Source organism: Corvus brachyrhynchos, unplaced genomic scaffold (assembly GCF_000691975.1).
Source record: "Corvus brachyrhynchos isolate BGI_N302 unplaced genomic scaffold, ASM69197v1 scaffold203, whole genome shotgun sequence".
In the NCBI taxonomy this organism is placed as follows: domain Eukaryota; kingdom Metazoa; phylum Chordata; class Aves; order Passeriformes; family Corvidae; genus Corvus; species Corvus brachyrhynchos.
Window position 1 is genome coordinate 1,217,961 of NW_008237408.1, and position 17,934 is coordinate 1,235,894.

General features: G+C 42.6%; 1 protein-coding gene across 5 annotated transcripts in view; it reads left to right on the forward strand.

The window, feature by feature from the left end:
- KIF13B (kinesin family member 13B) overlaps positions 1–17,934 on the forward strand; it is a 119,281-nt gene that overhangs the window by 33,153 nt on the left and 68,194 nt on the right. For 4 of the 5 annotated variants that reach the window (XR_001860904.1, XM_017730847.1, XM_017730848.1 and 1 more), the window contains exons 3-7: positions 13,165–13,180; positions 14,675–14,735; positions 16,397–16,489; positions 17,140–17,320; positions 17,714–17,801. Coding sequence is in view for 4 of the 5 variants with exons in the window: in XM_017730847.1 (XP_017586336.1) it covers positions 13,165–13,180; positions 14,675–14,735; positions 16,397–16,489; positions 17,140–17,320; positions 17,714–17,801 (439 nt within the window). In the remaining variant the exon portion in view is untranslated. The remainder of the gene's footprint in view (positions 1–13,164; positions 13,181–14,674; positions 14,736–16,396; positions 16,490–17,139; positions 17,321–17,713; positions 17,802–17,934) is intronic. The other variant, XM_008631034.2, reaches the window with a different exon arrangement.

Consider the following 17,934-nt stretch of genomic DNA (forward strand, 5'->3'; position numbering starts at 1 on the left):
AAGCCTCACATCCCATCCTTGTTTATGAATACCAGCAACTTGCTGTGTAGCCCACACTTGCAGGCTAAAAATAACTTCTTTGCAATGCAAACTTGGCATCAGGAGCTGACAAGTTTATTTGGTATCACCTTTACGTGGGGTTTTTTTCAGGGAAATTAATGGCTCCTTTACTGTGTATGTGAACTATCACACTATTTAATCACTGAGACCACAAAATACTAAACTCTTTTCCACATGGCACGTAGGAGAATTCGTCTCCCAAATAGATTCTTGGAAAATGAAAAGAGAAGTTTTAAGTAAAACCAGCTGCCAGCAAGTGTCTGGTGCTGGTGGCTGCTGTGAAACAAAAGAACAGCATGAGGAGGTAAACATTAGTTCAAATTTTGGGTTGGAGTTGATTTTTTAAATCATTTCAGGTTTTTGCACTTCTAGAATTTCAACTTTGTGCAGAGAGTGTTGTGCCCAACGCAAGCAGAACTCACATGGAACACAGGCTGTATTTCCCTCATAAAGAAATGATACAAAATTTGCTATAATTGTGGGTTTTTTAGTGAGGGTAGGTTATTTTTAAAGGCTGCAAAAGTTGCACAACTCCCTGACAGGAGAGTGAGGTGGGAGTCCATCTCTCCTCCCAGGTAATGAGTGACAGGATGAGGAGAAATGGCCTCAAGTTGTGCCAGCGGAGGTTTAGATTAGACATTAGGAAAAATTTCTTTGTGGAAAGGGTTTTCAGGCACTGGAACAGGCTGCCCAGGACAGTGGTGGAATCACCATGCCTGGAAGTGTTCAAAAGAAGTGTGGATGTGGCACTTGGGGACATGGTTGAGTGGTGACCGTGGCGATACTGCTGGTTGACAGTTGGACTTGATGCTCGTAGAGGTCTTCTCTAACCTTTAGGATTCTGCAGTTCCATATTTAGGTGAAGAATTTAGGAGTACAAGCAAGAAATTCCCTCAGATTCCAGCAAGGAAATGTGATTGCTTTTCTGAGCTGTTAGGGGTTTTTCTCTCTTTAATTACATTGCTTTGTGGCAGAATTGACTGGCAACAGTATTTTTGCAGGGCTATAGCACATGGTCAGTGATGAGAATGGAGGTATTTCTACATTTTCCTCAATGCCCAAGTACCCCTTTGTATTAATCATTCCTGGCAGTGGGAACCAGCACACAGGTCCCAGTTTCTGGGTGATGGATTGCTCTGTTCACTAGGACTTCCTATAAAACCAGTTTATTATGGTGTTGTTCACAGAAAAGCCAAACAACTGTGGTCCTCATCCAGGATGGACACTGTAGATGCTTTAGTCCAGGAAAAGCTTTGGAGCATTGAATTCACAGCGTTGGATCTGTCCTGCAGTTGGAGCAGGGTCATTTGAGATTAGATCTAAGAAGTTTTTTTAAAAGGGGTCCTGCCACAGTTTGCCCAGAGAAGCTGTGGCTGTCCCGGGTCACTGGAAGTGTCCAAGGCCAGGCTGGACAGAGCTTGGAGCAGTCTGGGAGAGTGGAAGGTGTCCCTGCAGGGTTGGATCAGATGACTTTTAAAAGGTCCCTTCCAAACCATCCTAAAATTTTGTTCACAGTGGCTACATGAGACTCGTTCACACACAGCCGTGGGGCATCATTTCTTGTTATCCAGCCCTGTGATTCCCTGTTCTGTCTGCTATTTTCCCTGTTTTCAGCCCCTTTATATTGTCTAAGTGAGGGGAAGGTACTAAATAGCCACAAAGCTGCATTTGTGCAGCACAGAACACTTGACCATACAATGAACTTTTAATTGGCCTGAACTGAATGTAACCCAGCACATGTGTAATGTTCCGAAAAGGACTTTTTTTAAAGTATCTACAGCCACAAACAGCTTTTTCTCCAGAAACAGTGTTATGGAAGGGTTTAAGTCTCCTTTTGGGGTGTTATTTTTGTTTGAGGGAGAGGTGTTGAAAGGGATTTCAAAAGAGAAGGCATGCTGGGGAGATAAACAGCTCTGGGAATAAGAGCAGCTCCGGAAGCACAGGAAGCGAATCCATGGTGTTGCTTGTGGGAAGCTCTTAGAAGTAATCAGTGATAAGAGTGAGGCAGGAGGAAATCTGGTTGGCAGCTGTGGCACTTTCAGCAACAGCTCTGGCCTTGGCTTGTAGGTGCTTTGAGGCTGCTGGGGAACAAATTGCTATCAGAGCTCCCGGTTTTTACCTGAATTCCCTTGGAAAATCTGCGGGCAACCTGCAGGGTGTAACTTCTCATCCCATGGCTAAAGGCCCTGCCTCCCTCCTTTAGGCACTGCAAAAATACATGATAAAAGTTGGTGATAGAGCAGAGGACTCGTGTTTGCACTTTTTAGAAGCCTAATCTAATCCTGGAGCACCAGGAGCAGTCTCCCAGAGATCTGCCCAAGGATGGGACTTGCATCCTCCTCTCAAACACTTCTCTGCCCTGCCCTGGGACAACATGAGGATTAGCAAGAGCCAGCGAGTCTCTCGCCAGAATCCAAGGCCAGGAGATTGGCTGGCAGGAAAGTACATGGTGGGATTTAGTCTGACACAATTTACTTGGCTGAAAGGGATAAGTGATGGTGCACGGTGCATGTTTCACCTTGCTAAATATCTGCATTCTGCTGCCAGAGCATGAAATGATAACTTAATCCCTGATTGCTCCTTAAAGCCCTGCAGGCCATGGTCTTTGGAAGAATGTTTGTCAGCCAAAAATGATGTGTGACTTCACCGAGCCCAGTTTCAGTGCCTTTTCCAGCTAACTCACTTCTGAATTAATTTAGGGCCAGATGGTTTTGCACTCTCAACGTTGTAGCTCCTGCACTTGGTCCCACCAGCCACACTCCTCTGCTAATGCCTGTTCCTGATTCCTGTTTTCTTCCCCAGCATGAATAAATCAGCAGCAGTAATGAACAAACCCTTCAGCAACTGCCACGTGTGTTTTTGGGGTGATGGGTGTTGGTGCAAGTGTTTAGTGAAAGAATTTTTTGTACACAAGAATAACTATGGCTGGAAGAAGCAGTTAAGGAATAAATGCATATTCAAAATTATCTTCGTCATTAAATTCTTCAGGATTATCTGATTGCCCAAATGAGAGCTTTCAGTTGGAACACCATGGGCATGAAAGAACTGCAGTGCTTTTTAATAGTTCTGTGGTGTGTTGACTCAAGAACAGTTCACAAAATGTTTCCTACACTTAAAAATGACCATAGCCATTTGCTGAGGTGGGAGGGAGAGGAACAGACAAAGCCGATGGGTAGGTTCATTATGTGGCCAAAAAATGAATTTGGGAAATTTAGGGCACAGAGGAATGCTACAGTGAATCAGCAGCACCTATTTAGGATGAAATAGTTGGGCTTTTTTCACCAAATAATGAAGAAATCTGTATTTCTTCAGTATTTTTTCAGTCTGATGTTTCTCTTTGCTTCTCATTCCAAAGATGTTATTTTTTGTCTTCAGAACAAGTTCTCAATGCAGATCTGCTCACTTTAATGCAATTCTAGGTTTAAGCAAATATTTAATTCTGCCTAGAGCACTCTGACATTTTTTTCAGCAGTCTGGAGCCATTAGCAGGGCAGATACAGGACATGGGAGCCGAGCTGTCATGGTGAGGGCTTGCCTGTAATTTTCATAATATACTGTATTTTCCCTTTGCTTTTCAGCAAACAGGTCAATTATAGCTTATTTCTCATCCTCGTGCTGGGAAGGAAAAAGAGTTGATTGGAATGGTACACTGAGGATAAGGATTGCTTTTCTAGGTCAGGCAGAAGAGAGCTTGCTGCAAAAATGTTACCCTGGAAAGCAGTTCTTTCTTGGTTTCTTTGGGACAAAGTTTGTATTTATTGCCTCATGCCAGCTACTCCTGTAGGGAGATTCCTGGAGGGTAGGGTTAGATGGGATATTGGGAAGAAATTGGAATAATAGAATTGTAGAATTGTTTAGGTTGGAAAAGACATTTAAAATCATTGAGCTCAACCATTAGCCCAGCACTGCCAAGCCCACGATTAAAACACATCCCTAAGCACCACATCACATCTCTGTATCTTTTAAATCTCTCCAGGGGGGTGATAAGAATATTGTTTGCTGCCTGCTTCCTTGTCTCCACACTATCAGTCAGGTTGTCTTAAATGGGTTGGAGGAATATAGGCAGCATTGAAAGAGTTCATCAGAGAGGGTACAGAGTCTGTGCTCTTGGGAAGAGCAAAAGACAGCGTGACTTTCTAATTTTAAGAGACATAAACACTAATTTTACTCTAGCTGAATGTTTGAGGCTTGTAATACTTGTCAGGATTTTGTTGAAGTGCTCTTTTTGAGATGCCAGTGCCTTGACAAGCTGCTGTTCTCGTGGTTCAGATGAGTTTTGCTATTCTTTCATCTCCCAGGCTCCTTAGATGCTGATGGAAGGTTTGGGTTGAGATGACACAGATCTTGTGCAACAGCCTCTGGATTATCACTCTGATCATGGAACATGGATGTGCTGAAGTGAGGAAATTCACTTCATGAGGTCGTTACTGAACTGTGGAGCCAAGACAAACCACTTTTTTATGCTAATGACCAACCCTTCTTGCCTACAGTGCTTATTTTCTCTCTCCTCCCCATCCACCATTAGACCGACATCATTTGTGGTTTCCAGTGTGTTTGTATTTTAAATACTGCTTGAATCCCTCATTTGGAGCTGGATCCAAAACAGGCCATGAATAGACTTTACCACATGAAAATAACACTGTGCTTAGCAGGCATCTGGTTCTGGAAGCACTAAAAATGACTCTGAGGTATAAATTTTGTCACTGTGCATGTACCCTCTTCATCAGCTCGAGATCCAGGGGTGCTGAAATTGCACCGAGATTCAGAAAGTGACAGGCTACTGTACCCAGTGAAATTCCCTATCTTGTAAATGCCCTGTGCATACACAAACTACACCAGTAAGATTGATTTCTTTACAAAATGTGGCCACAACAACATTCCCTTTGGAACTGCTGCCACTTCAAGCATTTCCTACTTGCTTAATGCCTGGTGGATCTGCTGAAGAAGTTGGAGAACCAAATCCAAAGAGAGGAAGGTGGTGCTCTCCACTGTAGGGCAAGGCAGACCTGTGGAACCAAAAAAGAGTTAAGGAAGCAATTTGACTTCTTATTTAAGCCTCGAGGCTGGAAGGTGTCTCCCACGTTGCATCTGTGATTATCTAACACAAATCGCCTGGACAGTTGTGAGATAAACGACTGAAAGGTCTTTGGGGAGTCAGAAAATGTCGAGTATCAGGTGTTAAGAGTACAGAGCTGCCTCATGGTGTTGGTAATTCAGTAGGAGAGCAGATGGGGAATTAGCAAGTACTCAGAGACACCTCTTCTACACATTTGTGCTTGGAGGCAGTTAGTGCCGATTTAAAAGAAACAGAAAACATTACCAACATTTTCTGAATGCTCTTGGTGAGGCATTTGTTTCCCTGAGTTGAAGAGTCCTTACAGTAATTTCCTTAGCGTGCAATGATTGATTAATGTGAGGGTGAAGAGCTTGTGGGCTGCTCTGCAGCCTCCGTGGCTGTGGATCCCTTTGTACTCCTGCAGACGGCTCTCTTTTTCTCTTCCTTGTTTGAAGCAGAGAGGGGCTGAAGGAGATCTTATGGAAAAATTCTTCACGGTGGTGAGGCCCTGGCGCAGGATGCCCAGAGAAGCTGTGGCTGCCCCTGGATCCCTGGAAGTGTCCAAGGCCAGGCTGGACGGGGCTTGGAGCAACCTGGGATAGTGGAAGGTGTCCCTGGCCATGGCAGAGGGTGGGGCTGGATGAGATTTAAGGTCCCATCCAGCCCAAATTGTTCTGGGATTTTTCTTTCTTCAAAGGATATTGGAGGCACACATTTGTATTTTGGTGCTTGTGTAAATATCGCAGAGTCCATGTGAAGATCACCTCTTTTCCAGAGTGATTCTGGTTGATGTATTAGTGTTTTCAAGGAAGTCAGACAAACTCAAACTGGTTTAAGGTAGAGAGGCTCTAATGAGTTTGTGGATTGGGTGATACAGCTGGGTGATCTACCAAAGGTGGAAAACCCGGTCTCAGTGGACCCAAGAGAGTTCTTGAAATACCCTTTCACTGATTAAATTCCTTTTAGTTCCAATCTTTTGCTTTCTGTAGTGCCCAGGAGATCATTCTGGGATTAATCCTACGTGCCAGTGGCTTGACTAAAGGTTACCGTGGATGTGAACACTGAGTTTTTGATGCTGTAGAACAAGATTACCATATATTGTATCTTTTCCTGTACGTGCTGCTCCACCTGCCATCATTTTCCATTGGGATCTTCCAGAGGAGTTAATAGGCTGCCACATCCTAAGGAGGCTTTTCCTTCCCTCACATGGTTATAAAAAGGTAGGCTACAGCCCACTTCATTAAAAAAGACTGTAATTCACAATAGTAATTGAAAGTCTGGGGACTGGCTGTTCACCAAACATTCTCTAGAGCACAATAGTATCCCGACATCTGAGTATTTACAAACAAAAGGATAAAGTTGTAATCCCCTTGTCATAACACCAGCTTTATGGGATCCATGCACCACTTGAATGTGGTCAGGACTAAGCAGATTATTGTACCAACAATACAGAAAATTTAGCTCCAAGTACAAAATACCCCAAACCCACAAAGCTGCTGCTCAGCCTGACTTCTTGGGGTTTGGGGCTTTTTTTTTTTTTTTTTTTTTATTTAATTGTTTTAATTGAGCTGGCAAAAATTAGTTTTGTCAGTAGAAACTAAGTAACCGCCAACTACGCCTGGAATGCCTTGGAGCACTGGAGGAATTTTCCAAGGAACAGTGATTACCTTTGTTCCTTTTATCTACACAAGTTTAGGCTTTGAGCTGTGTATGCTCTTTCACAGGTTTTTTTTTTGTTTGCTTTTTTTAATGTATTTGGGGATTTTGTTTTAAAGAGGCTGTTTCTGGTTGCAAAAAATCTTTTGCTCAAATAGGGCAGTGTGGTTTTCGCCCAAAGAACTCAGTATTGCTGTGGAAGTAAAAATGAGGCTCTATAAGAATAATATTAATTGCAGGACTTCATCAAAAATTGGAGTTTGGTGGGACTCAGCATTTTGATATCACTTGATCTACATGCAAAAATGGAGAAGAAATACTTAGAAACTGTTAAATCCAGCAACCTTAAGCACTTTACAGTCTGAAATATTCTGTTAAAATGGATTTCTAAGTATCATAGGATAAGCTTGAAGTGGTCAGACTTGATTTAGTTGACCTTTCCTCTCATTGTATATACCTGGCAGCAGCAAAATGGGTTGCAAGTTGTATTTGTCTGATATGCAGAAAGAGAGGAAACAGCTTCTCATTCTGCTGCTTCTTATCAGCTGTCATAGTGCTGTCTTTCAGTTACGTCTGTGTTAGTAAAATCATTAAATCTATTGTCAACATTTTACTTCACCATTGGCCGGCGCTTTTTTATGGCATAAAAGAAATTCTGCAGCTGAAATTTAGACAATAAAACTCTGACCATTGCAGTGCTGGCTCTTCAGAATACTTCATTCTGAGTCCTTCATTCATACAGGGGAAAAAAGCCCCACACAAGCTACCAATGAAAGGATCTGCTTCAGAAAGATAACTGGGCTCCCAAACTTCAAACAAATGCAAGATCTTCCTGATACTATTTTTTTTTTTTTGGTGCCTCCCTTCTATGTGCTGCAAGGCCTTGAGAGTTGCTGGTGCTGGAGTTCTTCAGTTATTCCTGCATCACTTAGCAGCTTCTCCACTCTAGGAAGGTCCTGTAGTACAGTGAAGGATAGGGAAGCTTGGAAATCATAAGCCCAGTTACTTCAGAATGAAAGGCTCTGGAATTGTGGGTTGTTAAATCCCCATCTCCTGTTCAGGCAGGTGTCTGATGCTGAGGCAATGAGAGCTCTTCCTTTGGAATTCCACTTACCTACACCCAATATTTGCTCTCTGTGATATAGCCAGGGGTCATAAAATTATAGAAAGTCCTGAGCTGGAAGGGACCCACCAGGATCATCCCATCCAACTCCTGGCCCTGCACAGACACCCCAACAATCCCACCCTGTGCATTCTTGAGAGCGTTGTCCAAATGCTTCTGGAGCTCTGGCAGCCTTGGGGCCATGACCATTCCCTGGGGAGCTGCTCCAATGCTCAAACACCCTCAAGACTCAAAAGCCTTGTTTGAAGGATGAGTTTTCTTGAGAAACCCTTCAGTCCATGGAATCCCTTCTGTTTTAACCCACTGCTCTTCAAACAGAGCCTCGTTTGCTTAGCAAAGCTCTGTGCTGAGGTGCTGGGAACAGGATCTTCGATGTTTCTGAGGTGCTCCTGACTCTGCTGTGTTTGAGTCGAGACGCTCATGGCAGGTGAGTGAGAAGGAGCAAGGGAAAACACCTTTCTAGTGGAAGGTATCACTGCCAGGGGCACAGGATTGGAACGGGATGATCTTTAAGGTCCCTTCCAACCCAAACCATTCTGTGATTCCATGAAAACACTGTACAGGAGCCACAAAAGAAGTTATAGTTCAGGGTTTCCCATACTAGTGTTATTTTGGGCCATACTTAACCAGGAAAAAAAGGAAGGAAGGAAAGATTTGTGGGGACAACTAACTCTGCCCGGTGTAGCTTCAGTTCTTATTCTGTTTCATGGAATAGGTGATACATGATGCAGTTGTGTGTGTCAGAACCTAGGAGAGTTATTGTACAGCTTCTGTCTGCAACAACTTATTAATAAAATCCCAGAATTCCAGAATCACTGGATCCAAAGGGTAAATTACTGTTACACATGTTGCCAACTTTATTTTTAATAATATTTTTTTAACTCAACTGGGAGCATAAAGATGTGGCCTTACAGGGCGATCTCTGGGAGGCACTGACACCTTTCCACATGTAAACCCCAAGGAGTTTTTCCCCATCAGTTTGTTTTCCTAGTTGCATTTTTAGCTGCTTTCTAGAGTTTATGCTGGGCAGTTTCTGCTGAAGGGCATAAAATAGCACTAACTACACTGGAATTTGATATGGTTGTTTTTGCAATGGTTATGGAAGATTGAAAGTGGAAAGCAATGAGAATTTCTGGAGGGATTTATTGAGACTTTCCTGATTCATAGCTGGAATTGTTGCCTCTCTTTTTTTCTTTTTTCTAACCCTCAAATTTATATTATATTTTTCCAGTCCAGAAGCTTCTGAAAATGACAAAATGTTATGTTTCAATTCCATAAATCCAGCACAGCCTTGTGCCACTTGGCAGTATCACTCAAATATACAGTTTGGATGGTGTTGCAGTTGCTGTTGGCACAGGAAATTGTTTTCAAAAAAATACGGGGCAGAAAACCCATGCCTGGCGTGTCAGCTCCTGTCCTACAGCTTCTGGAGCTCTTTTCCCCTGCTCCCTGCCTTGCCACCTCCCACCTTTCTCCTCCCTTTGCCCCATCTGGCTGTTTCTGATCTAGACAAGAAGCGAGATGTGCTGTGACTGATTTAGAGCATGTGCTGATTTGCCAGCTGGCTGCTATCTCAGAGCTGTGGGGTCAGTCAGACAGAAGAGATAAGGGCTGAGCTCTCCTCACCTCTCTCCAGCCACGGTTCACCTCTACTCATTTGCTGGGGTGTTTTCCCCCTCGAGATCTGCACAGTCTCAAATATACTTAAGCTCACTAAACCTTCCTCTTTTGAACAAGGGAAAACTGATCTGGGTGTTACTAAAATGCCACTGATAACTATGGTTGAACAGTTTATTGTGTTTGAATACGTAATTTAATTATTCTATTAAAAAACCCAAAGCAGTAGTAGTATTGCACATACTGATGGTCTCAGCTGGGACCTGCTCTGACTTTATCCATATTTTTACACTGTGCCTGAAATCTGTGGAACCACCAGAATGTTTATAGGAAAACAAATGTGTCCTGATCAAGAAGCTTGATCAGGACTCATTTACACTGTGCAACAGGTTGTTTAAACAGAAATTATTACCCAGGCTCCATGTCTTCATTCACTCTCAAAACAGCAGATATATTCATGGAATCACAGAATGATTGGAATTGGAAAAGACCTTAAAGATCATCTCGTTCCAGCCCCCTACTATGGGCTGCAACAAATGCTGTTAAATGTAGGATGTTGTTTTGGAGTAGCCTTCCTCCTTTTTTAATTTTAGAATTAAATTTGATATGTTAGGTTCCCCCTACTTCTGCTTGACATTGAGCTGAGAAGAGATAAAAGAAGGGAGTTGGCGAATTCCTGTCAGACTGGATACGAGTGAAAACAAGTAGCTGGAAGCATCTCAGTGACATCCTTCAGTGGCTAAAAGATAAAGTTTTCCCTCCATGCCTTGGATGCTTCTGCTGAATCCGAGATAGATGGGAATTTTTGGCTGTGAGCCGAGGAGCTGCCTGCACCTTGGAATGGCAGCATCCTTGGGGATGGAGAGGGACTTTGGACAAGGGATGGAGGGAGAGGACACAGGGAATGGCTTCCCACTGCCAGAGGGCAGGGATAGATGGGATATTGGGAAGGAATTCTGCCCTGGGAGGGTGGAGAGGCCTTGGCACAGAGTGCCAAGAGAAGCTGTGGCTGTTTCATCCCTGGAAGCTTCTCTGTGCCAGGGCCTCCCCACCCCCACAGGGAACAATTCCTTGCCTATATCTAACCTAAATTTCCCCTCTTCCAGTTTGAACCCACTCCCCCTTGTCTGTCACTCCAGTGCCTGATGAACAGTCCCTCTCCAGCTTCCCTGTCACCCTTCAGACACTGGAAGGTGCTGTGAGATCTCCACACAACCTTCTCTTCTCCAGGCTGAACAGCCCCAAATTCCTCAGCCTGTCTCCTTAGGGGAGGTGCTCCTGTCCTCTTATCAACCTCGTGGCCTCCTCTGGACTTGCTCCACCAGTTCCATGCCCTTCATATGTCGGGGACACCAGAATTGTGTGCAGGATTCCAGGTGGGGTCTTACAAGAGCAGAGTAGAGGGAGAAAATCACCTTGCTGTTCTTTGCATGTGTTCCTGTCATCCATGTTTTGTTGTAGGAGACACTTCCCTGCTGCGTGGGTGATGCTGTTCTTGTTGGTATTTAACTTTTCCTCACCTCTGAGATGGAGTGCAGCACTTGGGCGTGAACACCCAGCACTCCCCCTGTGTCCTTGCAGCACACCAGGCTGCTGTGGGTGCTCTATTTCCCCATCTCTTCATTTCCCAAGGGATTTTGAATCAGGCTAGAAATCTTTTCATGGGTTTCTGGGCCCAGCACGCAGCTGCAGAATTAATGGGCTCGTATGTGCTCAGCACAATGCTGTGTGATGCAAGCTGCACCCTTAATGTTTTCCTTGGGGAAACATTTGTCCCATTTATTCTCTTCATGGTCAAAAGTAAATCAAACAAGCTGCAGCTCTGTGTAGCTGTGCTGTATCCCAAATGCTGCACGCTGGGTTTTGTGGGGCTTCTATTCCCTCGTGTTTGGATTAAGCAAGACCAAGACCTGGGTCTGTGTGTTTGTGCAGCCCTTCAGAAAATGAGATAGTTAGTTCAGACTAAAGGTTTTAAGTTAAGCTTGATGATACATAGGCCTGTATAATCCATCCTCTTAAAACTGTATCTGTGATAGAGCTTCTCAGATTATATCTTTACGGCTGCTTTAACCCAAATACTCAACAATACGCCTCATATTGAGGGCTGGGCAGATCAGCTGGGTTGTTGGAATATAATCCTGCCTTGGAATTGGGCTGGGGAATGTGAGCAGGGCAATGTCATGTCTCTGAGTGCTAAACTCAGACTCCGAATCCAGGCTTGGTGTTCCCTTTGTTTTACAAGGAGAATGTTCTTGTAGGAATAGGAATTAACCTGCCCTGTAAGCAGAGCTTCCCTAAAAGCAGTTTCCAGTGAAGTGTGTAGCAAAGTGCTCCATGAGCACTTCAGAGCACGGAAAGCCGTGGAAATGCTCCTGTGTGTCTCTGAGAGGAATCCAGAGGGGCTCTCTGGAGTCTCCTGTGTCTGGATCAAAGCCCCAGTGAAGGAGATTCCCTCAATAAAATCCACCCAGCAGCAACAGCCAAGAGTCCACACCAAGCTCGCTGCCAGGGACCTTGGGAGAGCCTTTATTCCAGCTAAGCCAGATGGCAGGGGAAAAGGGGTCATGTTGTCATTGCTGACTTGGATGACCCCGTGACATGGGGTGACCTTGACTTAAATAATCATCCTGCTCGCCCAAGTCACCGTCGTTCCTGTTCTGTCAAACAGATACACACAGCAGAGCCAGGCATGAGTAAAGAGAAGTGATGGATTTGCATAATAAATAATTGTTTTTGAGAGACAGTGCTCAGAAATTACTATTTTTAAACTCACTTCTCAAGCCCAGTGAGCAGCAGGAGCTCTGAGGGTAATCCTGTATGGCTCCCATGTCTTTCTCCTGCTCTGTTCAAAAGAAATCAGTGTTGCTTGTCACAAGACTTTACCCGTTGCTGATGTCAAGGGTTTCCTAATGTCATTTGGAAGGTCCAGGACAAGGGGAGTATCAGTGGTTTGTTGTGTGTTTACTGCTTTTCTCCAGCCTCTGATGTGGGGAGGCTGCATAACCTGCAGTCATTGACTGGGGCCGTGCTGGTATTTTAAAGGTCACTCCAGTAATTCTGTACTTGCTTAAAAACAAACAAACAAAAACCCCCAAACTTTTAAATTCTGCACATAACAGACTGGAGGAATTGCTGTTCTCTGCTCATTCTTTTAGGGAAGCAAATGTTTGCTCTGCTGTCCCAGCAACCGTGAGAGAGCCGAGTTGGGCAAGCCCAGGGGTTGGACTCTGAAATTTCCTCTTGAATGACTCTCCTGAAGTTCCTGTTCAAGTGGTTTTGGAAATTTTTATGTTGCTTGGGTACTTTGTTTTCAAGAGGCAGTGACACCCAGAGAGAGAGAGGTGTCACAAGAAAAACCTGCGAGAGAATGAGGAAGAGATACAGTGTGAGGAAAATGAGTGGTTGAATTTTAAATCAACTCCAAGCAGCATCTCAAATCTTGCTCCTAAAATGGTTTAGAAAATGACTTGGGATCTGTAAGCAAGGAGAGATCTGAGGAGAGAAATGAACTTTTTAAATACAGCATTGCAATGATTAATGATAGCATAATTAAGCTAAAATCACTGCAACTAACAGGCCTTGTGTTTGTCTTTTTTTTTCTTCCCCCAACTTTGTACCAAATCCTTTCCACTCCTGATGCTTTGGGGGACAGCAGGACTCACCCAAAGGTAAGGGCTTTTTTCAGTGTGTGAGAATTATCCTATCGCTTGCTCAGTCTTGGGTTGTCCAAATACTAAAAGCATTTTGAAGAGCTCTCCTGTTGATCAGCTGCTGAGTAAGAAACTCAAAGCATCTCCTTGCTGCAGAAATGCTCTGTACAGCCCGTGCCAAGAAATGAGTCAGAGGAACAAATGAGAACATCCACACTCAGCACTGCAGACTCTGAATGGGAGATACTTGTTCTTTGTGGGCTTTTTAAAAGCATTTTCTGGTTTTTGTGTTAAAGCAAACTCATTTTGTTTTTATGATCCCGTGACTTCGCACTTGTTCCGAACACTCTGCCCTGGCATGTCAGGGTTCAGCTCCAGGGATGTGCTCACACAGGCAGTGGTGTTTTACTAAATGTTCTGAAGGCTTGGGATGCTTTAATAATATGTTTAGCTGTAAAATAAATTCAAAGGGAAAAAAAAAAAAGCACCTTAATTTTAAATACACAAGCTGTTGTTTCCTCAGAGGATATAAAATAACTACTTCATCTCTTGATGCTGGGACATCAGTGTAGTATAGGGGGTGGAAAACAATGTATTTTTGGAGATGAGTTATTTAAATTTCAAGGATTTTGCTATGTTAAGCATTTTCATAAATGTTGGTAGTCAGCAACGTCGCAATGCAGGACATCCAAAGAGGGAAGAGCTGCTTCCATTAAGCTTAGAAGGGAAATCCACAGCCAGGGAGCCCCACATTGCACTTCCCTTTTCCTACATCCTACAGAATAAATTTTGCCCATGTGAATGTAGGTCAGACATTACCCTAATTAATATTTTTCCTTGCAGACACATACCCAGGGGAGCTGTTTTTGCAAACATCTGTCCCAAAAAATATACATTGTATTATTTCAGGTCATCTTTCAGGATGAACGGTGCCCCGTGGACCTTTCAATGGATTTATGGCAAAATTGAAACTTTTGTATTAAAAATATTATAGAGCTGCTCTTTTAATGATAAAACTGATTTGTTTTCTATTATTCTTTGCAAATATTAGGCTTTGATGGGTGCTTTGGTTTGTCATGGTGCATAAGTGAATACACACTTCTCTTGTATGGAAGGAGGTTCCTACCCTAAGGCTTGTTTTTAATTTATGCAGACATGAGGCACGGGGAGATGGGAGGCAGAAAGAGCTAGAGGACATCTGTCAGTTTGCAAGAGAGAAACTCTGGTGAAAAATGAATTGCAAGGATGGGTTTGGAGGGAAATACGGAGAGGTCCTTGACGTCCACTGGGTTGGCACATGGAGAGAGGAGAGCAGGGTTGGCACAGAAAGGCACAAATAGAAACAAGGAACAAATAAAAACACCCAGGAAAATGAAGTGCTTGTTTAGGCCTCAAACTCCTAGGAAATAAGGAATTCAGTGCGAATGTGGTTGAGTTCAGAGTGTCAGAATGTGAGTAACGTGTTGGATTTGGCAGCAGCTTTTCTGAGGTGTCCTGGTTGTTTCCCTGCAGGTGTTTGCATACGACCACTGCTTTTGGTCTATGGATGAATCTGTCAAAGAAAAATATGCAGGTAATAATATTTATTGTGGCTTTTGTGTCTCGAAGTGGGAATGATCTGATTAGAATGCAGTCCTTGCTACAGGGCACAGGCCGTATGGCACTGAGTGCTGTCCCCTCTATGACTGGCTGCTGTCACAAGGAAAAGGGAAATCTTCAATTATTTCAGTTTCTCTTTAAAGATGACAATGGCAATGGGCACTGCCACCCCTTTGCAGCGTAGGGAGTGGAGAAACCCAGCATAATGATGCTTTACTCCTATTCACAGCCTTATTTAAAATACTGCTCCAACTCCATTGTTTTGAAAGCATCAAATCCATTTATTTCTTTTGAGGAGCATTGTTATGTGTAATTTCATGTTTTTCAGTGCTGCTGGGAGTTTGGCATCATAGTAAAACTTAATAAGGGAATATTAATAAAAGCCTGATTTAATATAAGTGTATGTAAATTCAGATGCTCTAGTGAGAATGTGTAATGTATTTAATTAAAAGGGTTTTTATGTATTATTATAACACATTTTGGTAAATAATTATGGTAAATAATAATTTTGGTGAATAATTATGGTATGGACTTACCACTCCTGTAATTTATTCCTTTCATACTTGTTATCCTTTAAAATTTGGGATCAGTTGAACTTGTTAACATTTATTTTATAAAAATCATAAGAAAAATCAAAGACATACACTTCTTAATTTTAATTTCTTTAACAAATAACTAATGAATAGTAACCTATCAAAGCACTGAGAAAAATGTGACACTTTCAGCCATACAAATTACACAGGAATATTAAACATTTTTTTTCTCAAACTAATGGTGGTGCCTATATAAATGGTATTTTGATCTGTTTTACAGTGGAAGTGTTGCCCCAGCTGAGCCTGGCACAGCTCTTGGTGATTTTGGTGGGGAATTTAGCATGGATTTGGCTGTAAAGATAGGAACTTCTATGAGAGAAAGGAAGAGCTTAAAGGAACAGTATTTGAGAGGACTTTTCAGTCCATAAAGTTCTGTCATGCCTTGTTCAGATTTTAGTTTTGCTGCTTGTAAAAAGTAATTCTGAAAATAGATTTTAAGTAGTAACTACCCAAATATTTTAAACCTTTCTTCCTCTGCTTGGAAAATGATCCAAAAAGCTCAAAGTTCAATTACAAAAAAAGTGATACACCTTATTTTTTGCCAGTGTAAAATATCCTGTAGATCTCCGTATCTTCCATATAGTTGTGATTCCTTCTGTGCAAAAATCTCCTCGTGGTATTATTCAGTATCTTACACAGTAAAATTTTCCAGTGCTCTGCTGGTTCCCTTAGATTAAAATCAACTGATTGTCATTAAAATGTCCAGCTTGAGTATATTTTGAGGAGGTGTCATTCCCCAGCAGATTAAATTCTGCAGTTGGTTGTAGATTCTCTGCTGATAAAACTTCTGGGAATGAACCTTGATAGGATGTTGCTTTAAGCACATCCAGGTATATCCATGATAATCCCAGCTCCAGGTTTTTACAGCAGCATAAATATGGAGCACATCTTCTGCTCCTTTCCAGGGAGCAAACACTGGATGTGATTTACAGCAACAGCAGGAAAACCCTCACAGCTTTTACCTAATTGTCAAAGAATCCAAATCAAGGAGCAAAAACCTCTTGCTGAGTTACGATGTTGGCTTGTGTGCTCTATTTTCTAGGTCAAGATGTTGTGTTCAAGTGCCTTGGAGAGAATATTCTTCAGAATGCCTTTGAAGGCTACAACGCTTGTATCTTTGCCTATGGGCAAACGGGTGAGTCCCAGAGTAAGGGAGAAGTGTTCCCTCCAAAGGTGATGCGTTCTGGCTGGAGGCTCTTTGCACGCCTCTTGTGACATTGTTTCAGGAGGAATGCCTTCTAACCTAGATAAGAAATGTTTTCCTCTTCTGTAACATCAGATATGAGGTGGGCAGGATGAGAAGTAAGATTTTGTTGCTGCTGGCTACCCTTACTTCTCACATTTCAGATTATAATCTCTGGCATGACCATGATTGTCCTTGAGCTCGGAGCATCGCTCAGGTTTTCTGCCTCTGCTCAGATTTTCTGCCTCTGCAGTTAAAATAATCTTGAATTGTCATTTTAATGTAATATTTAAAGAGTTATATGAAGAGTTTTCTCATTGTGGGTGTTAGTGGCTTGTCATCTACAGTAAGGCTGTATCTACCTAAAATATCTACCTAAAAGTTCTCCAGCACTCTCAACCAAATTTCTTGTTTTCCTTTTCCTTTTAATTAAAGTAGTCTTTAGCTCAGTGGTATTTGGGTTACTTTAAAGTACAAAACGGAACAAATATCTTTCACTGAAATGCAAAAAAAAATTTTTTAACCTCTTCTATTTCCTATCAGTATTCTGCACATCAGGAACCTTTGTTGCATGTACTCTAATCACAGCTTCCCTCACACAGGGTCTGGAAAATCCTACACAATGATGGGTACTGCAGATCAGCCCGGATTAATCCCTAGACTTTGCAGTGGACTCTTTGAAAGAGCACAGAAAGAAGAAAACGAAGAGCAGAGTTTCAAAGTGGAAGTATCCTACATGGAGATTTACAATGAGAAAGTCAGAGATCTCCTTGACCCCAAAGGGTAGGGAATTTGTGTGTGAATGGCACTGTGGTATTTGTCCTACACTCTTCCTTTCCATAACCAGTTTGCCTTAATGGATCCCATCTAAAGCGTTTGCCTAGGATGGCTTTTGCTGCTTCCTGATCTCAGCATCTCCTCATTATAAATCAAAATAAAGTAGCAAGACTAAAAGCTTGGAGTAAATTTACCTTCTGTGAGGTGACAGCACTGTCTGTGTCAGCTTTTTACGTGTTCTAAAGCTTTTTTTGTTTGCGTTCTGGCCCTTGCTCTGTGCTTCAGTGGGTATTTGTGAGACCATCCTGTTTGAGATGTGTCAGGGAGAAATGGACTTTGTGTAAATGTTGTCTTAAGTCAGTCATGTGCTTATAAATCCCTTTTTTTTCCCCCAACCAGAAGCCGTCAGTCATTAAAGGTTAGAGAACACAGTGTTTATGGCCCTTACGTAGATGGCCTATCCAAACTAGCTGTTGCTAGCTACAAGGTAAGGATCAACTTTATGAAAGGCTTGTCTTGACATCCTAAACACCAGGTGCTGTCCCTTCAGCTGGACAGAATTACTAAAATGCTCCTAATCACTAATCTTAGAGAAAGAGAGCTGTAGATTGTTGTATTGT